This window comes from Epargyreus clarus, unplaced genomic scaffold, assembly GCF_041222505.1.
Source record: "Epargyreus clarus isolate Ecla_fem2 unplaced genomic scaffold, WU_Ecla_fem_2.2 ptg000026l, whole genome shotgun sequence".
Classification (NCBI taxonomy): Eukaryota; Metazoa; Arthropoda; class Insecta; order Lepidoptera; family Hesperiidae; genus Epargyreus; species Epargyreus clarus.
Genome location: NW_027332233.1, coordinates 16,142,223 through 16,166,680, shown reverse-complemented (window position 1 = coordinate 16,166,680; position 24,458 = coordinate 16,142,223). Strand labels below are relative to the sequence as shown.

The 24,458-nt window shown below is 35.8% G+C and overlaps 4 protein-coding genes across 4 annotated transcripts; 2 read left to right on the top strand and 2 right to left on the bottom strand.

The window, feature by feature from the left end:
- Positions 1-902: 902 nt before the first annotated feature.
- Fmbp-1 (fibroin-modulator-binding protein-1) lies at positions 903-2,130 on the bottom strand. The gene has a single exon (XM_073087878.1). It carries the CDS (start codon positions 1,905-1,907, stop codon positions 1,212-1,214), a length of 696 nt encoding a protein of 231 aa, XP_072943979.1. The 5' UTR covers positions 1,908-2,130; the 3' UTR covers positions 903-1,211.
- Positions 2,131-2,753: 623 nt separating this feature from the next.
- Positions 2,754-14,778, top strand: GTPBP1 (GTP-binding protein 1). The gene is made up of 14 exons (XM_073087233.1): positions 2,754-2,864; positions 3,096-3,292; positions 4,282-4,393; positions 5,643-5,823; positions 6,308-6,486; positions 6,868-7,031; positions 7,349-7,471; positions 7,818-7,933; positions 8,220-8,364; positions 8,974-9,156; positions 9,619-9,754; positions 10,185-10,318; positions 10,745-10,849; positions 11,541-14,778. The coding sequence occupies exons 2-14, from the start codon at positions 3,203-3,205 to the stop codon at positions 11,697-11,699; spliced, it is 1,827 nt and encodes a 608-aa protein (XP_072943334.1). The 5' UTR covers positions 2,754-2,864; positions 3,096-3,202; the 3' UTR covers positions 11,700-14,778.
- A 339-nt stretch (positions 14,779-15,117) lies between these two features.
- MED9 (mediator complex subunit 9) lies at positions 15,118-16,363 on the bottom strand. The gene is made up of 3 exons (XM_073087232.1): positions 16,081-16,363; positions 15,893-15,998; positions 15,118-15,259 (listed from the first exon to the last, which is right to left on the bottom strand). Exons 1-3 carry the CDS (start codon positions 16,182-16,184, stop codon positions 15,119-15,121), a joined length of 351 nt encoding a protein of 116 aa, XP_072943333.1. The 5' UTR covers positions 16,185-16,363; the 3' UTR covers position 15,118.
- Positions 16,364-16,653: 290 nt separating this feature from the next.
- On the top strand, positions 16,654-24,443 carry pea (ATP-dependent RNA helicase pea). Its single transcript, XM_073087255.1, has 13 exons — positions 16,654-16,840; positions 16,952-17,829; positions 17,920-18,081; positions 18,277-18,381; positions 18,548-18,694; positions 18,995-19,507; positions 20,201-20,448; positions 20,823-21,489; positions 21,777-21,917; positions 22,701-22,853; positions 23,170-23,495; positions 23,807-23,986; positions 24,134-24,443. The coding sequence occupies exons 1-13, from the start codon at positions 16,747-16,749 to the stop codon at positions 24,354-24,356; spliced, it is 3,837 nt and encodes a 1,278-aa protein (XP_072943356.1). The 5' UTR covers positions 16,654-16,746; the 3' UTR covers positions 24,357-24,443.
- The last annotated feature ends 15 nt before the right edge of the window (positions 24,444-24,458 follow it).

Sequence of the window (24,458 nt, the reverse complement as noted above, 5' to 3'; positions counted from 1 at the left end):
CAAATGCTATTTTGGCCTACACTTTGTTTGATGTGAAAAATAATAATAAACTTTTGCATAATCAAATTTTTATGCCTAAATCATTATTAGCTCATATTTAGAACCCATATACCATGTTACCCTTTCAAGTAGATTTCTTCTCACATATGTAATGCATAGTCTGAGATGAAAAAAATCTGAGATATAATCAGTTCATATAAAAACATTTAGAGTCAAAGGTCAGATTTCTTATATTCATCACAAAGAATTAGTCTTTTTACACAGATAAGTGATGTTATCACTACATATTATAAAACAAAGTCGCTTCCTGCTGTCTATCCTCATGTTCGCTTAGATCTTTAAAACTATGCAACGGATTTTGATGCTGTTGTTTTTAATGAACAAATATTCGACAGGAAGGTTTGTATGTATAATATATGTAACATTTTATTTCTAAATTGTTATTTATCTATTTTAACGCCTAACATAATAACAGCTGCTAATGAATGCTTCTGTATACGCAAATCTTGAAAATGACTAATTCAATATTAATAGTGAATTATCCATATAAGACTACCGTGACTGTGAGGTTTGATTTAAAAAAAAAATCATACTCTTATTGCACTAAAAGTTGGAACAGTGGTCATCTACACTAATATTATAAAGAGGAAAACTTTGTTTGTTTAGTTGTAATGAATAGGCTCAAAAACTACTGGACCAATTTTAAAAATTCTCTCACCATTCGAAAGCTACATTATCTACGAGTAACATAGGCTATATTTTATATGAAATATATTTGATAAATAGATTTTGAGGCAGTACAAAGTTTTCCTGGTCAGCTACTCCGTCATAAAACTATCCAAGGTCTTATATTACAGTTCAGTAGAATGTAATTACCAGTAATTACAAATAAAATAAGTGTACAATAGTATAAAAACACTTTTATTAATATTTTGCACACACTTCATCTTCAAGCCAGTTAAAGATCTATCACATTAGCCAATCACTAGATTGCTTATCTAATATCTTTGTATGCAAGATTAATGAAAAAAATACAAAGCATTTTAATATACTGAAAAGTTATAAACACTTCTATATTAGTTTTGTAATAAAAAATTAAATATATATTCATATTTACATAATTTTTCTTAACTAATAGTGTAAAAATAAAATGTTTGCAAATCTAGATTACATATTAAAAGATAATGTGATGATTTGTGCAAATATATTTTTCAGCTTTGGTCGGGCAAGATATTATTGTAACGTGAATGTGTGGGGTTAATACTCTCTGGGATTTCTTTGTGGGTATTAGAATTCTTTCTCATGGCCTGTCTTCTAGCAGAATAGGCGGACATTCTAGTGAGTCTCTCTTGGCGCTGTTCAGGGGTTTCCTTGGCGAGTCTCTTTGCAGCATATGCGGACATTCGTGCCAATCGTTGAGCCCGTTGTGTACTGGTCTCCTGCGCCAACCTCTTGGAGGCGTACTCTGACATGCGTCTCAGGCGAAGCGCTCGCTGTTCAGGCGTCTCATTGGCGAGTCTCTGCGCTGCATACGCGGACATCTTCGACAACCGTACAGCCCGTTCCTCTTGCGTCTCACGCTTCGGTATAGATCCCTTGGGTCTGCGTTTCAATGGGCGATTTATCGGTCGTTCTATCAGGAACGGATTTAACTCCTGAATAAACATGTGCTGTTCACCGACGCCGTCATCCGGGAGTATTTGATCAGAGTCATCATCTTTTTCTCTTTTAATGTTACATACAGGTATTTGTTCATGATCCAGCGAAAAGTTTGCAGTGCTCATCGTACTATCTTCTGGCTTCGATCTTTTCGATTCTTTCGATCTAATGGTGGAAATCCATTTATTTTTCGACTTTCTGATCACCATTTGCTTCCATGAACATTCGGAGGACGCGGAATCACCCATATTGATTGTTCAATGATAAAGGTATCCACAGCACCATATTTTACGAAATTGTTAGCGAAACCAAGAAATTACTTCAAAATAGAGCTTATACAACTATTTTTCCAATTATTAATATTAATAATATAATTACAATGACCCTTCAATCGATGTGAAAAAACAATAGTTTTTTTTTATTTAGATTAGAACGGTATAGTTATAGCAATACAGACTATATATGAAATTAAGATCATTATACCTCCATGTGCACAGCAGACTACTTAGGAAAACCATAGTCAATATCAGTATTAAGGCTGGGTAAACACGGAGTTATACTCAAAAGAGTATAGTAACCTATAAAGGAAATAGTAACCTATGTTATACTGATTATTTTTCCTTGCATTTGATTTTACACGTTCAATCAGGCTATATGAACACATCATAGTAGCTTATGTTCATTTCGAAAACGACTATAATTTGATAAAAAAAAATCGTTAAAATGTATTCGATTTACTTAACTTTCTTCAATGAGTATTAAATAAACGTGTGTATGAAAGTGAGTATTTTTAAATAGTACATTATGTATTAAATTATTAAAATAAGCATAATGCCTGTCGGAGTATGATACAATACAATCGTAGGTATGCGTTATTGCAACTCATAGAGTATTATTATATACATCTGCAACTGGACATTATGCTTGTATAGAATATATAATATAATCATAATATATTAGGACTGACTTACAAGCAAAGAGTATAGTAGATATCAACTGATTTTAAATAATGTGACAAAATGGATTAATTAGCAAGAATCTAATTCCAGTAATATTGCGAAAATTGCGTTGACCGAACGAACTGAAAGCTGAGTTGTCAAAAGTTGGCATTAAGTCATTAACATTTCTTCCTGTTCCATCTGTTTTATTTTGCTGAGAGCTATTTTCTAACTTAGAAAAACCGAAAAGCCAATACGAAAATACAAGTGAGTTTCGTTATACGGCTTATTGTTTACGGAAACAATCAATTATCGTTTTTATTTTATTAACGTGCCGAAATTCTCTGTAATCCACCGTAACTTGAAATACTTCCCGGACATTGTCTTCTGTTCGGGACTTTGGGATTATTTTGTAAATCGTACTGAATTTGTAGTGTTTAACTATTCGTTTAATGGATTTTTTATACATATGTAATATAATATTGTGTTCCTTTGTAGGTGCGTGGGATTAGGCTAAAGCAATAAACGCTGAAATATTGTGTGATGATATAATGGTGTAATCCATCGGTGGTATAATCCAACTTGCTTGACTGACGAGTTGTATCATGGAGAACACGGAGACGCCGACGAGCCCGGTTCCGGAGCCCGAGGGCTTCGGGTCTGGCGAAACTGATTACTCTAGCATTAGAGGGAAGGTAAATAATATTTCATAGTCATTTGCCGCGTTTTTCTTCCATTGTTTCATAAACAATATGATTTGTCAGCAAATAGAAGTATAAATAAATACTTCATGTGTTTAAAAAAATATATTGTTGTGTTATTAATTATATGTAATAATTTCTTATAAATGATATATTTATTAATATTACACATTTTTTCTCTGAACTCTAGTTTTAATATATTTTTTAGTCATGTATTACTAAATTTATATGCATGTGTCAAAAATATTATGTCTACACACATATAATGTTGTACACATACTAAAAATAAGTTTAATGAGAACTAGTTTCTTTATTCCATAAAAAATAATGCATGTTGACAATCTAGGTTGCATCATTTGAAATATATTGCTTTCACTGATTACAAAAAATCTCCCAATATTGTTTCTAACACGACCTTATCCATGACTATGATATTCGACAGGATCCTACCACAATTCCATTACAGTTCAAAAAGTTTTGTTTGCAGTGTAACTTAAAATTATGAAATATTGTAGTGTTGAATGTTATTGCATCATTTAACTACATTTTTGTATGTATATTAGGTATATACATTGTTACGAGTACTTAATTATGAAATCAGACACATCAATGTTGCATCATTTGGTTAGATCTTTGTTTGGTCACATTATTTCACATGATTTGAACATGTTTTTCTCAATAATATTTACTGATATTATTAAAAATATTTTTTTCAACAAAATTTTATTATGATATAAACATATATGACTTGTTATTGCCACTCAATAATTATTCAACACTTGGATTTGCCTAATAGTATGTATGGATGAGATAAAATTGTGCAATTACCCGTACTTTGATCATTCCAAACAAAAATAGAACTACACATGCTTTTATATGATAACAAGTTAAGAAATAAAGTTATTAATTTATACTTTATTAAATGAATAAAACCATACATTATATTATATAAATATATATCATGCACGTTCCTTTTTCATCAGATGATATTGGTGAGCCCCACAGCTGATGAGTATGAGCTGCTACAGAAGCAACTGGTGGAGAGGCTGGACGCTGGCAATGGGGAGATCATATATGATATAGGACATGGAGAAGGTAAGAATATGTTCAGAAAGTATTTACAAACTTTTTTCGTAGTATAAGAATCTTCTTTAAAAGTGAATTTCTGTCTTTGCACATCACAAGGCAGTGGTTACCTTTACCACTAAGAATATCATTCTCATTCGAGTTGTTCCAACTTAGCCTCCTGTGAGTAATATAAGTAGAAATAGTATTTATGATGACTATAAATCACACCTGAAAAACATAAAGTTAAATTTCAAAACAGTCTTTAATTATATTAAAACGCAAATTAAGTTATTGCATCATTGACACTGGGCATTGGCTCATAATATTTACTATACAAAAGTACATTTCAGAAACAGTATTATGACTCCACTGTGTTATGACTCATGAGTCTCTAGTATTATTATTTGAGATTGCTCAATTATGCAGTGTAATAAAAACTCATTATTCATATATTTTGAGATAAGATTGTTCATTTGGAAAGGTTGGTGCAATTAACTAAATTTTACTTAATAATTTTCTTACAATAATCAAACTTGAAGAACAATATGTTATGTTTATCACATTAATAGTTAAGGTGATAAAAATCTACTTAGTTTATCTCCAGCAGTTGTACTGCTTTAACTATTTAATCTTTATAACAGTTATAGAAAACTGCTGTGTTTCTGTTTGGTTGGTACAACATCTTAGTAACCATGGGCAACACACCAGGTGCAATTGCAGCATAAAAATTTAAGTGGGTCATAGGGAAAAATTCGTGAAATTATACCACATTTTTCTAACTTTAATATTTATTGGTCCGGCATATTCTCTCCGTTACCCCTGTGGCAGAGGCATCCATTTAGATTATCCTCATGAAACATCTTCCCACCCTGGACCACCCTGCAGTACTTATGTTCAATATCAGCTGAAACTTCAATCTAATTTGGATTGAAAAATTTGTTAATTCGAAAATCTTGTTATAAAAATATTGAAATATCTTGATCTGGTATATGTGTGGGTACTCAACAAAGGAAAATCTTATCTATATAATTCTCATGTCACAATGTTAGTTATTGTACTCCTCCGAGAGGGCTTTACCGATTTTCACCAAATTTTATATGCATATTTAGTAGGTCTGACAATCGGCTACTATCTATTTTTCATACCCCTAAGTGATAAAGGGTTGTTCACCCTTAACATTTTTTTATTTATGTGGTAACACGACGTTTGCCGGGTCAGCTAGTTCGTGTATAATATTTTCAATGCTACACATTTTCCACCAATCTCACCTTGCTAGATGGTCGGGGGTTGACGGTGGAGGAGTACAGCGCGTCGGTGGCGACGCTGCAGTCGCTGGTGGCGGGCGGCGGGCGCCGCGTGTCGTGCGTGGAGCTGCGCCGCTGGGACTGCGGCAGCGGCCTCACCGGACAGTACCTGCTGCGCACCGAGCTCGATCACACTGACTTCATGGAAATACGGTGAGATTATGTTCAAGGAAAACTAAACCTACAGTGATTGTCATGTAAATTAAATAAATTGTTTAATGTTCTATTTGATATTTATGTCTTATATTATATAATGTCATGGGGATGGGGATGGGGGTCATGGAATCTGGGGTGGCAAATAGTAAAAGTTGTTTCACAGAAGATAATATTGGAATAAAAATGACTTATTATAGTTCATTAAGTTCATTAAGTTCATTATTTTCAATATTAAGCACTACATATCAATTGGACATTAGAGTGAGAAATTAGGAAAAACAACTATGAAAAGCTAATAGCCAGATAAGAAATATTAAAATTTTGTAAAGTATGAAATACCCTCAACACTTGACAATTGACATGCAAAAATAATTTATGAGATAATATCTTATATACAAGTTAAAGTAGGGATTTCTCTGATAGAGTCTTGCACTGAGGATAACGTTACCAATACCCCACTAAACTATAAGTGTATCCCCAGCGTGGCGGTAGTGGGCAACGTGGACGCGGGCAAGTCGACGCTGCTGGGCGTGCTGACGCACGGCGAGCTGGACAACGGGCGCGGGTACGCCCGCCAGCGGCTCTTCCGACACAAGCACGAGGCGGAGAGCGGCCGCACCAGCTCCGTGGGGAACGATATACTCGGCTTTGACAGCCTCGGTGAGTTAAAATATTGTTTGAATATTTGTGTGCGTACGTGCGTGTTTGTGTGTTACTTCATACACATAGATAATTTAGATATATGTTAAATACAAAAACCATTATTTATGTATAAATTAACCGTTAGTATTACCGTAGTTGTGAAACAAGAGAAATTAATATTTCGAGTATGTATATGAGACTTTTTATAAAAATCATATAAGACTACATAAAAGGCTTTAAGATTAAGCGGATATCTGACAAATTACTAATTGGAAACATTCATGCATACGTAAAACATTTTTATACAATATACATATATATTGATGCTCACATAAAATGTAATATGTGGGTGAAGAGAAAGTGAATCAAAGAAACAATGAACATTTTATTCCCTTTCAGGCAATGTAGTCAATAAGCCGGACCACGGCACGCTGGACTGGGTGAAGATCTGCGAGAAGTCGTCCAAGGTGATCACGTTCATCGACCTGGCGGGCCACGAGCGCTACCTCAAGACCACCGTGTTCGGCATGACCGGACACGCTCCCGACTTCGGCATGCTCATGGTAACACTAATTGTCGACTAATGCACTATACATATAGTTATATGGTGATACTATATTAGATCAGCTTGAATTTGATACACCAAGAACAGGCAATGTAGAGATTCAAGAAGTAATTAACACTCAATTTTGAAATTTACTTACTACTTTTACTCTACTTTTCATAAAAGATTTAACCCAAAAATATTGTAACAATGAAAGTATTGATTGAATATTTTCGTGCGTACGTGCGTGTTCGTGTGCGTATATAATTTTCCGTTCCCAAATAGGTATATTGGGCTTATTTATATTTAAATATATTATCTCGTGTGTGTGTGCAGATCGGTGCGAACGCGGGCATAGTGGGCATGACGAAGGAGCACCTCGGGTTGGCGCTGGCGCTGTCCGTGCCTGTGTTTGTGGTCGTCACCAAGATCGACATGTGCCCGCCAAATGTGCTACAGGTACGATCACACTACTTTCATATTTGTTAGGGCTCGGTTGATGACTGAAATGTTTTTTTTATAATAAATGTTTACACTCCCAAATTATATATCTCTCCTGTACCATCAAAACGATTTACCGCGCCATTTATTATATTAAACATCAAAAATTACATGCAATTGAGATAATAGTTATAAAAAAAATATTTATTGTATGGTAAAATTAAAATTAAAGGTGTCGAACAATTACTGTCGCATGATTTATATCTTTCATTTTTATTGAATATTCGTGAAGGCGATTTTTTTTTATCTAGCATAATAATTAGTTAATAATCTTAATAATTAAACTCGTTATGTATATTTATAGGATAATCTCAAGCTACTGATAAGGATCCTCAAGTCTTCTGGCTGCCGTAAGGTGCCAGTGATGGTCAAGACGAAGGATGATGTCATAGTCAGTGCCACAAACTTCGTATCACAGAGGTAGGTTCTTATTGCAACATTTTACTGGCGGCGTACACTCCATTTCGGATATTTAATGTAGCTGCATAATTTTAGATGCTATTTAGCTTTAAGTTCGCATTTTGTACCATAATTTTGTTTTGGTAAATAAAGAATGATAATAATATTGTTTTGGAGTCCAAGTAAATATAGTAACAAAGATATTGTAAACTCTATGTTGATTTATTGTAACAGCCTCATTGGTACGTTTCGATCTCGTTATAATGGCTCACTGGCCACTGCTGCTATATTCTCGTTTGTCGCGCAGGCTATGTCCGATATTCCAAGTGTCGAACGTGACGGGGGAGAACCTGGAGCTGCTGACGATGTTCCTCAACCTGCTGAAGACGCGCATGCCCTCGCAGGACGACAAGCCCGCTGAGTTCCAGATTGACGACACATACTCTGTGCCAGTAAGGATGGATTCATTATTTACTTGCTGATCCTACTAAATAGGGTTAGGTACAGAATCATTAATCGTCGTACTGTAGATTTTTTTATATTCCGTATCTTTATATGGAGCACATTCACGGAAACGGAAAGCTTTCACTTTTTACGGATTCTTTCTATTTTGTTATAAGAACTAGTTCTTTAGAACTAGTTTTAGAAGTGATTTCCATGTTGATTAATTCCAAAGGTTTAGTCGTCTAATAAATATTATCTATTTAGCAACAGTGATCTTAATGCTGCATTCATCTTTTAACAATCTAACTATTACATCTTCTCCATGTCAGATTCAAGTGTCTCACTATAATTGGAGTCAACATAATATACAATTTAACGTACAGTGCTTCCCTATAAAAAAAAAATCAAAAATATACTTATTGCAGTCTAAAAAATGGGTTATTTAACAGATAATGATTGGAGCCATCGTTTGTGCGTTTCATTGCTTGTGTTGGGAGGCTCTGCTGTTCCATAGCATGTTTATAGTTTATAATAGACTTATAATTATAACTAAATATTTATAACAGTATTTATTTATTTATTGTACTTGATGTATGCTCATTCTGGCCTGTCCTTAGGGCGTGGGCACAGTGGTGTCGGGCACGACGCTGGCGGGCGTGATCCGGCTGAACGACTCGCTGCTGCTGGGCCCCGACCCGCTGGGCCGCTTCGCGCCCGTCACCGTCAAGAGCATCCACCGCAAGCGCATGCCCGTCAGCGAGGTGCGCGGCGGGCAGACCGCCAGCTTCGCGCTTAAGAAGGTACTTTTAATCCATTTCTTGTTTATTGTCGTTCTTCGTCTATTAAGCTTGTATATATTTAGGTATGATTCTTCACCGGATTGGTGGATTCTGATGTGAGCAGTGATGTTGTCTGTAAGAAATTTTAGTTGGCCAAATTTCTTGAGAAAGTTACCCGATCTATATTCGATATTTGTCAGTGAAATCAGTTTGCAAAATGATGCAAATAGTTATTGCAATATAGGTTTGCTCATACACAACTCATTTGTAATATCTCGATAAGATAAAGCTATAAACACTTGCAATAATTTTATTATAATGAAATGTTAAATTTTATGTGTATTATTCAATTTAAAAGTAATACACGTAAAGTATATGTATTTAAATATGCAATACAAGAAGTTAGCGCATCAAATTGAGTGTGTGTGTTGTTGTCAAATCGCAAGTTTATCACAAACCACTCATGCTTGGTAATGTTTGCAGATAAAACGGTCGCAGATCCGCAAAGGCATGGTGCTGGCGGCGCCGGCGCTGAACCCGCAGGCCTGCTGGAGCTTCGAGGGCGAGATCCTTGTGCTGCACCACCCCACCACCATCTCCTCGCGCTACCAGGCCATGGGTAATTGTGATGACATATTGCCACAGAATCACCTATAGTTAATGCGAATTCCGTAGTTTGAAATTTGTTATTATAGATAATGTATTCGAATAAAATATAAATCTTTTATCCCGTCAAAATTAATAATGCACAGATCAGTTTTGCATAGAGCATATATGAGAACAAAGACCTCGTACACATTATAAAAATAATTACATTTCATTCGCAGCGGCTTTTGTCCAACTTCGCTACGTAGTTAGTAGTAGTACATATTTCGATCGACTATCCTGTAGTAGTAGCGTTATATGTACCCCCTGCAGTGCTCAGACTTGCTCACTCAACCTCAACTTTCTCGCTCTGAAATATTTATGGCAATAGTAATGATGATGGTATAAAAAAAATGTGAAATATTTGCGATAGGATGATAAATAGCTAATGTTGGTATTGGCAGTGCACTGCGGCAGTATCCGGCAGACGGCGTCGATTCTGTGGATGTCGCGCGACTGCCTGCGCACCGGCGACAAGGCGCGCGTGCGCTTCCGCTTCATCAAGCACCCCGAGTACCTGCGACACGGCCAGCGAATGGTGAGATGACGTTTCATCATTACTGGGTGTTATCACACAGGTCTTGCGTTTTTTTATATCCTACTGGACTCAAAACAAGTTGGTCATATTACATACGTTTGTTCAATATCGTGACTATTAATTAGATGACAAGACAGTATTTATCAAGTTATAATTCCAACCAAATTTAAATAATATCTGTTCACTAGTTTATTTAAAAATATTAGGTAAAATGTAGTGAGCCCTAACATTATTTTCAAATTACAAATTAGGGTTAACTTTCGTGTGAACAGGGTGTGTATTAAGTCAAGGCGTGTTTCCTCGGCAAGAATTTATTTGCAACAGTTTTTTAAAATGTAAAACACACTCTTATATGGCACATGAATAAATTGCCTCAATCGGTGTATACATTTTTATGTTTTTAAATGATATTTTATGTTATGTCAGGTATTCCGCGAGGGTCGCACGAAGGCTGTGGGCAACGTGCTGCGTCCCGAGCCCACCGCGCCGCGCCCGCCGCGACACGCCCGGGATGGCGCCGCTGCTGACTCGGTAGGAATTACTGACCACATATAATATAAAAATATAAATAATTTAGTAAATCGAATTACTCGTATTAAAATTAGAGATTTCAACTATGGGGTTGTGACAGTATAGGAGTAAAACAATTGTATTTTGAGGAAATACCTAGCCCATACTGATCCGGAATATATGCAAATTTTAAAGAATATTGTGACTGGTCTTGATGATGTGAACATTACGACGGATATTTCGACTAGTAAGAAAGCATTTCAAGCATGGAAGTTAATTCAATTATCTTATATATAAAATTCTCGTGTCACAATGTTAGTTACCGTACTCCTCCGAAACAGCTTCACCTTTACCTTTAATTTTATATGCACATACAGTGGGTCTGAGAAACGACTACTCTCTTTTTTTTATACCCCTAAATGATAAGGGTTGTCAACCTTAACATTTTTTTATTTATATGGCAACACAACGTTTGCCAGATCAGCTAGTAACTTATAAGTTATTAGAGTTTATAACATGTGTTCAAGTTAAAATGACCATTTTAGTAATCATTGCTTTTCATAAATGTGACATTTTTTTTATTATAATGACGTCAAGTGCATAATACGAACACTTTATTCAACGTTTTACTGTTTAATTTACTTAACGTTTCTAAAACGTAAATAAGTCGGGAAAGTCGAAGAGGAGAGTTAATTAAACGTTGTGCCCGCAGAGCCAGCCGCAGGAGAGCGACGTGACGGCGAAGGACTCGCCGTTCGAGGTGCAGGCGGACAAGCGCGGCGGCGGCGCGCGGCGGCCGCGGCGGCGCCACGACAAGCCCGCGCCGCCCGCGCACAGCCACGCGCCCGCGCCCGCGCTCGCCGCCAACTGAACACCACACTTGAGTATGCACTTCACTCCACCAGTCGATCACTGACTCGACGCTAGGGCATGTCCACATATTGCCACACATTTGGTATTTTTTTTCAACACCTGCCCCTATTCCTAGTCACATCTGTGACTGGCCTGTTATGATGTCATACTTTTACATTTTGAAACACACATGACGTTTCCTATGTCATCGCCATTCCACACGCATGACGTTATTTATGGATGACTAGCAATTGACGTTACTTCAAAGTATCGATCATTGTAATAATTCACTCTGCTATTATTATTATATAATAGTCACATATTACTCGAGATAGACCTAGTGCTTTTTAAAGCATTTGATGCCCTTCCTTATGAGCTACAACTGACCGCCGTGTGGTAACAGTCTTTACCATTCATTTCAATACGTACAACTACGCTTACACTCGACCTGTAAGGCCATCAACAGATTTGATTCACTTGATATCTGTACACAATATTCCCAAAATGCTTCTACTCTACCACTACTGAACTAATACAAAATTTCAATGTCGTAAAAATATTTTAAACTAGTTTTACTATAGGTATAACTGTTTAAAAATAGTATAATTTTACTACATTATATGTCGTAGAATTATACCAAAAACACTTATAGTGAAAGTGTGTTAAATTACACAAAATCTTTTTATATAAATTAAAGTATCTTGTTTCTAGGTTTTACTAACTTGTTCTGCAATTTTTCGCGGGATGTTTTAACAATAATGTTTGATTTAATAAATCAATATTTTCCATAATCTCTACTGTACGTATGGTAATTTGTTTGATCGTATTGTAGAAATATAATTCATGGTTATAGTTACGATGATTAAATTAATGTCAAGTCGTATGTAGAAAGTTTAGTAAAATTGGTAACAATTGCAGCAAAAACATGAATGAACATTATTTTTATATAAAAATTGAATTTTAGAAAAAATAAGTAGCATTGTAATTTAAAAATCTTGATGTGAACATTAGATAGTACATTTAAATAAGCTAACAATTGCGGTTTCCTCTAACTTTATGTATACTTCTTGTTGTTTGAAGTGTGGTTTTAAATGTTTGATATTGTGGGAATAAGAGTAAGAAATGAAGAGTGATATTGTCAAAACTTTGATGATAATCTGGGTAACTATGAAACCAATTGGTACATGGAAGAATATTAACTGTAGATTATATAAAAGAGACTGACCGAATTTGGGTTCTCAACTGAAACAGAAACATTGGTCAGCCCCTCTTAAATAATCATTTATTAATGGCTATATGTTACTGTTTTTTCTGATGTGGGATATTTTATGAGATTTCAAGGTATTATTCATACTATGGGAAATCAGACTGTGACTATAAAATAAAGAAAATACAATGAAAAATTTACACAAATGGTGTTAGATAACATTGGTCTAAATCGTAAGTAATGATAGTAGAAGTACACCACCTATAGAAGGGTAATTAAAAAATACACATTTAGTGTAATAACGAAATGTTTCAAAATTGTTATTTTGATTCATTTGCTTCCTTATTTTTATAAGGCTCATCATACCCACAACGATTTATTAATTATAATTCAGTAAATATTTTTTACATTTTAATCCAATCATAATACGCCTAATATGATAAAGTACAAGGTACTTATACATTGGGATCTACTTGTCGTTTGTTAAGGTGTAGGTAACCAGCCGTCTATCTTTGAGGTATAAAACTTATTTTACTATCATATTTGATAAATTAGACGTCATTTTTTTTCTTCGTCTATTAATACTATACTATTTTTAAAATTTTCTTCTAGGAAAATGTACTTTTTATATGCAACAAAAAAAAAGCAAAATAGATTTTTAATATCACTTACTGTTATGTATTCTGCATTTTCAAAGCAAAATTATTTTTTTCTACACTTGTGACATTAAGGTAGCTGAACTTAATTCTTTGCTATTTATAATTAACCTATTCTGTGACAGAATTCATAAATGCATAGTAAAAAGGACTGATCTAAAATCACAGATATAGTTTTTTTTTTGCTTGAAAAATATGTAAAGGATTATGCTTATATGTGCAGAAACTGATTTATTAACAAGGAGTCCCACTGCACTATAGTCTTTTATTAAACAGAAGCGGCTCATTTGCAAATATAATTTTGAAGCATGCTTGCCAAATATGATACCAGAAGGTATATTGTGTTACTTAATCAGTACTTTGGATTTTCCTTTCTGATTTGTGTATTTTTTTGGGTTTAAACAATAATTTGTTGCAATGCATTGCTACTGTAATAGTGCAAATTTGCGAAACTTTATTTATGCAATATTAAATTTTTTAAAGGTAAAATTCTTTAATTCTTTAAATATTATAAAAATTCTTTAAATATTAGACATGTAGGCAAATATCCGCCTAACGAAATCTTTTCATTCTGAATTTTAATATTTACTTATTCTTGATTGATTCAAGAGTTTACACATTATTATTATTATAGCAATATTCTCATAAAGCATATCATTGTGTATTGTGTGATTCATTTTGTCGTGATCTGATACTATATTCAGAATTATATCCTTTACTAGTACAAGTTATTTCTTTTTTGATTGTCTAAATTGTGTTGTTTCATTTTCAAAAGGATTATATTTTTTGTTTGCTGATTTGATTTTTTTATATTGGTTGATATTGGAATGGTATTTTCACACAGCAGTTTTGCCAGCATATTATTAGAATACTAAATACAGTCAAGCTATCATTTGGGAGTATGTATGAGACATGAGGTGCACATCAGAAACTGCACAACAGACCAGCACTAGTACAGTGTTTGTCATCATTTCTGAAATGCTTTCCATGTTCAATATGACAGAAACATCAGTCATTGTCTTGATAATATACTCCCAGATGGCACCTAAATCATATGTAATCTTTGAAACAATATAATTTACTGTTAGTGAAGCTAGCTGATCCACTCCGTATCATTTAAACTATTATTCAGTATTTGTTTGCGGTACCATTGTAATGTGATTTTGTAGTTTAAGTAAGAGGATATTTTTATTGATTTGTTCCGAGTTTGAAATAAAAATAGCTCAAAGTATAAAGTATTTTTATTTACCTAATTCCACAACAAAGTACATCTAGACATACTAGTTTCATAAATACTAAAGTGGTTATCTATTTACAGGGGGATATTTCATTTTTTTATTTGTTTCTTAGCATCCTCAATACCTTCTTTTAGGTTTTGACTAAATTTTTTAAAGAAAGATGTTAATCGGTTCACTTTTTGAGGATCCATCTCAGATAGCTTTTCTTTGCCTCTGTAGAACACAGAGACAGCTAGCTGAGCAGCACGTCTCACTGGATAGGACTCTGCTATCTTCTGTACAAGATGTTCATTGTTTGCCAAGTACTTTAGTAAAGCTCGAAGAGGCATTATATTAATCACTTGAATGATGTTTCAAAGGAGCACATATTACGGTACTTTTGCAGTAACTCACGTTTCAGCCTCAACTGAGTCCTGAGGATCTCAAACTGTTTCAGTTGGTCTTGCTTATTGTAATCAATGCCAGGCAAACGTCTGATCTGCAATATAAATAAAGAACTGATGAGACTTGCATGAGTCTGTAAAACCACTATTTGGGTATGCTACTGGATTTTGGTAGTAGGGTCAAAATCCTTTATATGATTTTCTACAATAGATAAGAAAAATATTAAACTTGAAATATTAGGAATAAGATCTAAAGAATCATTTTGCATAATTATATATCTTATATAAATGCTCAAGATAGGCTTTTGTTGTACACTGTTCATAAGCAGGTGTATTATGTTATGCTGAAATTATGGTAAGTTTCAGTGTAGCAACTTTGAGGTGTTTAATATTCATAGTAGTAGAAATATATAGTATTTTTTTATATTTTAAAAATGTATTAAGTATTATGCTGGCAAGCCAGCAAGGGCTTGTAATCAATACCATAGTAATAGAATCAAGAATGTCCCTAAGAAATTTCATGGCATGTAATTAATATGCTAGGTTTCTGTTGTTTAATTATGATATCCATTTGTGAATATCTGAAGTGAATGTTAGGGGCATTCAATAACTCTTAAGTAGTTCAATTAAATACATGGCGTTTTAATTAAGCACACCTAATAACAATATGTTGGCAACAATAAAGATGTCAAGTTTTATTCAATGTTTTTAATAAAAGTAATAAATACCTGTGAACGTGCCAGGTCGAGCTTCTTCTGAAGCTCCAATACCTTCAGGCTGCAGTCCTGCGACTCGCGAGCCTTGGCGGAGTTATCGTGAAAATCCCTCTCGACACTGCACAAAAAAATCACCCAACTGTCAACGCAATCGAAAAGTGACGAAAATTTATCTATAAATAAACGCATCACACAAATACCTTCGTATAATTTCGTAAACAATCGGCAAAAAATCTACGTCTACTTCTTGTACAGTTAATGGACTAAAATTGTTTTGTTCAGAATGATCCGAGTTGTTTTCCATGATATACGTAAAGATGTGTGAAACAGCTGCAAAGAAAACAATAAAAACACTTGCCTAACATGAAACGTCCAAAGATATGAAAACGGTAAAAAGCAAAAAGTCAAAAGTAAAGCCAAATCTGTTGATCTTCTAGGTTATAATAATAATAATAATTATAACATAACAAGTCAGCTTTGAAATGTCAAAGCCTTGTCATCTCTTGTACTCAGACTAAAAAGTGGTTTTCACGTCTGTGGCACGGTACAAATTATAGATCCTTATACTGTGTCTGTGGTATTTCTAATTGTGAATAATTTGTCATTATTGATCATTTTATTCTGTATTTAATTGATTTTTCAATAAAATTTTCAAGTGATCATTAGACGTTGGCTGAATGCAATTACACTTTAACACAAAAAATTGTCTATTGATTCAGCATAGATAATCACAGAATTCACAGTTTATAACAGATTCATTTGAGTTCTGTCAAAATCTGTGTTGTATTTATCCATGTTGTCATAACGTCAATTTCCTTGTGAAATGTTAAGAATTTATAATAATTGGAATATTACTAACTAAAAAAATGGATGAAGTTGCAAAACTAGAACATCTTTCCCTTGTGTCCAAGGTCTGTACTGAACTGGACAACCACTTAGGCCTCAATGACAAGGATTTGGGTAAGTACACACTACACGTTTTATTTCACTGTATGATAAGTTTTGTTAAGCATTTAAGTGCTTAAAAATAATTTTGTACGCATACTTATAATAAATATTTTGATTTTGCAGCCGAATTCATCATAGATTTAGCGGATAAAAACCCAAACTTTGATGGCTTCAAGAAAGCTCTCAATGAAAATGGGGCAGAATTCTCGGACTCGTTTATGACTAATTTGCTTCGTATTATTCAGCATATGAAACCGGTCAAGTCTAGTACACAAAATAATGATAAGGAGGTTACATCTGGTAACCCTCTTGCTATGAAGTTTCCTGGACTGGCCCTACCAAATGACAAACCACAGAAATTCTCATCTGATGAAGAAAGTGATGCAGAGGACAAAAAAACGAAAAGAATCACGTCCAAAGATTTATTTAAACAAGAGTCCAAAAAGAAAGAGAGCATCACTGAAGTTGTTGATCAAGCTATGGCGGAGCTGGAGGCGTTAGCGCCGTCAAATGTTAAGTCTATAGATGATGATGTAGAAAGAAAAGGAGACAAGGTTCGTGAGAAGAGTGTAGAGCGTAAGAGTAGAGTTAAACGTGACAGTTCCAGAGATCGGAAAAGACGAAGAAGTTCTAGCAAAGAGAAGCATAGTCGGAGCTATGATAAGCGCAGTCGCAGTAGAGATAGACGTAGTCGTAGCAGAGACAAGCGTAGTCGTAGTAGAGACAGGAGTCCAGAGCGGAGGAGTAGGAGGAGCAGAAGTAGGGATAGAGACAGGGAAAAGCGAAGACGTTCCAGAAGTCGCGATCGACGTCGTTCAAAGTCGAGGGACAGATACAGAAGGTCCAGGTCTAGAGGGCGAAGATTGAAATCAAGATCCCATTCCCGTGACAGAGATAGAGCTACTAAAGATAGGTATCGGGATAATGACAGAGACTTTGATAAGAAGCCAAGAAGACGTAGCCAAGAGGCACCAGTGAGCGATGACCCAGAGCCTGGGAAAGTAAGTATATTTAATTGATAAATCAATAATTTAACTAATATTTTTAATAAATCTAACAAAATATAATTCGTTTTGTGATTTGTCTTACAGATTTACACTGGCAGAGTAGCAAACATAGTTTCATTTGGATGTTTTGTGCAAATAGAAGGCATCAGGAAGAAGTGGGAGGGTCTGGTGCATATTTCGCAGCTGCGGTCGGAGTGCAGGGTCAGCAGCGTGTCAGATGTAGTATCCAGAGGGGATAAAGTTAAGGTATGTAAAAATATTATCACTGATTTATGTTTACAAGGTTTCCGTACTTCAAAAGTCGTTCAAAAAGGCGGATTGCTGGTTAATTTTGAAAGCTACCATAATTATACGCCTAAGAGTTACTTAAGATTGCATAACATTATATTTGAATTACATCATGTGTTAGGATAATAATAAATGAAATTGTTAATATTTCAGGTGAAGGTATTGTCGGTGACTGGACAGAAAGTCTCCCTCACAATGAAGGACGTCTGCCAGGAGACTGGCAAAGATCTCAACCCAGCATCACATGCTCATTTAGAGGTAAGTCTATCATATGATTATTGTCTGTATATTTTGTGATATGTCCATTTAATATCAAATTGTATTAATTGACACCTGTAACTAACTACGAACTCTGGATCACACATCCAAGTAAAACAAGAAAATATTTTTTTAATAATCTGACAATTTTTTTTTATGTAAACAGGCAGAACGTGAAGGTAGAAATCCAGATAGACCTCCACCAGCAGCCACAGTGCTGGCGGGGCTGCAGCAAAACCTGGATCCCGATGAAGACTCTAGCAGGAAGCGTGTCACAAGGATTTCTAGCCCAGAACGATGGGAAATCAAACAGGTATACAATACAATCCATTATAGAATTTGCTCTATTTTGATAAAATTGTAGTGCTGAATATTATTCATAACATGTGAAGTAATAGTAGTTTATTGACTTTCAAAAATAATTTAAAAAAAAATGTTCTTTGAACAAAATAAGTTGATTTTTTATTTTACGTTTTGTAGAATAGTCAGCTCTAGTTTCTAGGTAGCTCATTGTTTGAAAACAGCTCACAAATACTCACAACACAACTAATACGCACAATACGCACAAACTTTGTTTAAAATAATATGTATTCAACTGTTTTTTTATTTCTAGATGATATCATCAGGAGTGATAGACAAGAGTGAGTTACCGGACTTCGACGAGGAGACTGGTCTGCTGCCGAAAGACGAAGACGGCGAGGCTGACATCGAAATTGAACTCGTGGAAGAAGAACCGCCATTCCTCCAGGGCCACGGCAGAGCTCTCCATGATTTGTCTCCTGTGAGAATAGTCAAGAACCCAGATGGCTCCTTAGCGCAAGCAGCGATGATGCAATCGGCTTTAGCAAAAGAAAGAAGAGAGCAGAAAATGATCCAAAGGGAAGCGGAGATGGAGAGCTTGCCAACCGGTTTGAACAAGAACTGGATAGATCCATTACCAGACGCAGACAGTCGGGCGTTAGCAGCGAATATGAGAGGAACTGGCATCACTCCTCAAGATCTGCCAGAATGGAAAAAGCACGTCATTGGTGGTAAGAAGTCATCATTTGGCAAGAAGACCAACTTGTCCTTGTTGGAGCAGAGGCAGTCTTTGCCTATTTATAAGCTCAAAGATGAATTGACAAAGGTAAGTAACCGAACATAATATTATGTGTTTCATAGTAAGGTACAATTTAAAGGTGATGCATGCACATGTGAAATTAGAAGAAGAATATTCTACCCCACATTTGTTTTCTTAATATTGGAATAATTAGATATCCATTGATTTACATTTTTTAACATAAGATTGTATATATATATATATATTTATCTTTATTTCATAAAGAAATTTTGTCTCTTAGTGACCATGCCACTCTTATAAATACATCGAACAATTTAATTACATCTACTACATGCAACAAACAATAAATCACACAATATTGAATTATATGCTCTAAGATTGAATTATATGCTCCTACCTCGTACTTATTACACAATTTTTTGGCGTATAGACGCGTTCCGGTTACACTCCGTCAACACATGTTGTATATCATCAATGATTCCACAAACGGATTGTATATTTGTAGAATTTGACATTTAAACTATATAATATTTCGGTGAAGCCTATAAACATAGTTAAACTGTCACTTATCACAGAGCACTTTAAAACATAACACCTATACAAGTGTAAAAGAAGAAATTTTTAAAATTACAGATTGCAATTTCTATTTTATTCATTTCTATAGAATTTCAACTTTTGTTATCGATAGTAAGTAAGTATAAGGGTGTTGCAACGTGAAGCTCTGTAATAACATTTTAATATATTGCGTGTTTGTTTCAGGCGGTGTCGGACAACCAGATCCTGATAGTGATCGGCGAGACGGGGTCGGGCAAGACGACGCAGATCACGCAGTACCTGGCGGCGGCGGGGCTGCCGGCGCGCGGCCGCGTGGCGTGCACGCAGCCGCGCCGCGTGGCCGCCATGGCCGTCGCCAAGCGCGTCGCCGAGGAGTTCGGCTGCCGGCTCGGCCAGGAGGTCGGCTACACCATCCGCTTCGAGGACTGCACCAGCCCGGAGACTATCATCAAGTGATTATCTAAACCTTATTTACTTATTACTTTATTATTGTTATCCTAAGGTCCCTTTGTTGTTTTTATGAACCGCTCATAAAAACAACAAAGGGAAAAAATCTTATTTCTCAGAGTAGCAATGCAAGTGTTTCCGACTTCATATAAAATTCAACTCCTATTTATATTAGGATTGAGTACAAGAATTTAAAAAAAGTTTTATATAAATAACCTCTCTGTTAATAATAAAAAACAATTACACTTACAATGATTAACAACTATCATTACTTGCTAATCCATATTTTTGCAATATCCCATTATTTTAATAAGCAGTAATGTTCAATAAAATATGTATTATTATTACAACTCAAACTAAAACTTTTTTCTCATTACAGGTACATGACAGACGGTATGTTGCTGCGAGAATGCCTAATGGACCTAGACTTGAAGACCTATTCAGTGATCATGTTGGACGAGGCTCACGAGCGCACCATCCACACAGACGTCCTCTTCGGTCTGCTCAAACAGGCCGTGCAGAAACGTCCAGAACTTAAGCTTATAGTCACATCTGCCACTTTGGATGCTGTCAAATTCTCTCAGTACTTCTTCGAAGCTCCAATTTTCACAATACCAGGCAGAACATTCCCGGTAGAAGTTTTATACACAAAGGAACCGGAAACTGACTATCTGGATGCCTCTCTCATCACAGTAATGCAGATACATTTAAGAGAACCGCCTGGCGATATTTTGCTCTTCCTCACGGGTCAAGAGGAGATCGACACAGCCTGTGAGATCCTTTACGAAAGGATGAAGTCTTTAGGACCTGATGTGCCCGAATTAATCATTCTGCCGGTATATTCTGCCCTACCATCTGAGATGCAAACGAGGATATTCGAGCCCGCGCCACCCGGATCTAGGAAGGTGGTTATCGCCACCAACATTGCAGAAACTTCCTTGACAATTGACGGTATCTACTATGTGGTAGATCCAGGTTTCGTGAAACAAAAAGTGTACAATTCTAAGACTGGTATGGATTCACTTGTTGTCACACCAATATCACAGGTATGTTTACTTTAATTATATTTTTATAATAACATTTGAATGTTTAATTTTAGCATATTATATGGGACCAATTAGAGGTTAACGGTATTATTCGCGTCTAAATAATGTTAAATTCATTTGTATATTTGATTCCTTAATTAAATTTTGAGAATGACATTGGTGGTCTTTGCGTAGGTATTACGAAATTCACAGTCGCTTGTTTTTTTTATTATTTTAAAACAAGGATTTCATTCATACATAAATGTGCATTGAATATTGACCGATATTAACGAGTATGGCGTTTTCAGGCAGCGGCGAAGCAGCGCGCGGGCCGCGCGGGGCGCACGGGCCCGGGCAAGTGCTACCGGCTGTACACGGAGCGCGCCTACCGCGACGAGATGCTGCCCACGCCCGTGCCCGAGATACAGCGCACCAACCTCGCCACCACTGTATGACATTTTTTTTAATACTTTATACAAATTTATCATTGGGGAATATATAAGTTATCAAATACATACAAAAATACACCTGATCATCAGCAGTACACAGTAAGAGGCGAGAACTCATGTAAAGTAATATTAGGCAAATAAATTCTATGTAAACTACAATGTCTACAAGTATGGTTTCTACTGCATCACATGCTTATGTTTGGATAACTAAATTGATGATCCATTCATTTTTTTGCTTTCATAGTTTGTTTAATATTTGTTTACCTATTTGTCTATAATAGTAACAATGACATGTGTAAAACATCCAGACCCCAAAACAAAAATTCGTCTCATAAACTAAGGCTTAATTTTGAAATTATGATATATAGCAATGAATTAAAGGTGGTAGAACCCTTTGTGGTTCGACTCCGGCGGCACCACCGCCACACCTATTTCTACCTAATAACAGCAGTGTTAAGCGCTGCTGTGTTCCGGTTTGAAGGGTGTGGTAAGGGAGACAGACTTTTCCGAGGCGTTCCAGCTTAGTCCTCAGGGGTAGCGGCGCATCTGTGGCCGACCTCAGGTAGGAATATCTAATCCTATCTGGGGTTGATTACAGATGTCCATGGGCGGCAGTAGCCACTTACCATCAGGTGGACTGCATGCTCGTCTGCTACTCTTATATTATAAAAAAAAAAAAAAAAAAAAAAAAAAAATTAAAAAATTTGTCAAGTAAAATTACCTAGTTGATAAAATGTAAGTATCTAAGATGAAATTTTTCAAGTCGTGTTACCTTGTGTGCAGGTGTTGCAGCTGAAGACGATGGGCATCAACGACCTGCTGCACTTCGACTTCATGGACGCGCCGCCGGTAGAGTCGCTCATCATGGCGCTGGAGCAGCTGCACTCGCTCTCCGCGCTCGACGCGGAGGGGCTGCTCACACGCCTCGGTCGCAGGGTACGCCATTGATACCATTAAATTTCATATTAACGGTAAAATTAGTCACAATTAATCCAGGATGAAATTGTCTGTAGGATTATTATATATGTAGATATCTTTTTAAACAGGATCATTCTGCTTTTAGTTTTTAAATTTATTTATTTAAGAAATATTAAATACAAATTAACAAAACATGAAGAAAAGACAAATAATATAATTGTAATAAAAATTGTATAAAGTCTCATGCCGTCTTAAATTTAGTATGACATGTATGTATAAAATAGCATATGTACCTATATTGCATAATATTACTAACAATAAACAACATTTACAGATGGCAGAGTTCCCGCTAGAGCCAAATCTTTCGAAGATCCTCATAATGTCGGTAGCGCTACAGTGTTCAGACGAGATCCTGACAATCGTCTCCATGCTGAGCGTGCAGAACGTGTTCTACCGGCCCAAGGACAAGCAAGCCTTGGCGGACCAGAAGAAGGCCAAGTTCAACCAGCCGGAAGGCGACCACCTGACGTTGCTGGCTGTGTACAACAGTTGGAGGAACAACAAGTTCTCGAACGCGTGGTGTTACGAGAACTTCGTGCAGATACGCACGTTGAAACGCGCGCAGGATGTCCGGAAACAGCTGCTAGGAATAATGGACAGGTGAGTTGTCCTATTCAATAAAAATTGATATTAACTGGATAAAGGTACTTTGTAAAACTTATAAATCATACTCCAGTACACAAGTAAAATTGATAACAACTAATTGAATGCTCTGAATTGATGATTGCTGTTTTTTACATTACCTGACTCAACTGTTTCTCGCTTAAAAGTGACATATGATTTTGTTGGTTGTTTCATTCACATTGTTTCGTGTCACATTCATTCTTTTTTTCAATTAATATTTAGGCCTTGGATATGGTATAATGTTTATGTTTCATGCAAAAACCTAATCAAATGTTTGTTTAATTTAGACATAAGTTGGACGTGGTGTCTGCGGGCAAGAACACAGTACGCATCCAGAAGACCATCTGCTCGGGTTTCTTCCGCAACGCCGCCAAGAAGGACCCTCAAGAGGGGTACCGCACCCTCGTCGACAGCCAGGTGGTCTACATCCACCCCTCCAGCGCTCTCTTCAACAGGCAACCAGAGTGGTAAGCACTGACATAATTTAATTTGGACATTAACTTTTTAACTTATTAATCGTATTATCATGAATTCATTAACTGCATATAGAATCGACAACAATAGCATTGTATTTTTTTCTTATTATATTTTATTAACCTCTACATTTTTTGCAGGGTAATTTACCATGAGCTGGTACAGACAACGAAGGAGTATATGCGCGAAGTGACGACTATAGATCCAAAGTGGCTGGTGGAGTTCGCGCCCGCCTTCTTCAAGTTCTCCGATCCCACGAAGCTTTCCAAATTTAAGAAGAACCAGCGTCTCGAGCCCCTTTACAATAAGTATGAAGAACCCAACGCTTGGAGAATCTCACGTGTCCGTAGAAGAAGGAATTAAAAATAATTTCGTGTTTTTTATAAGTGTTGTATATAGTGTTGCAAGTATGTGTATTATAAAAATAAAATTATTGTAAATACCAATAAAGTGTTTTTTCTTAAG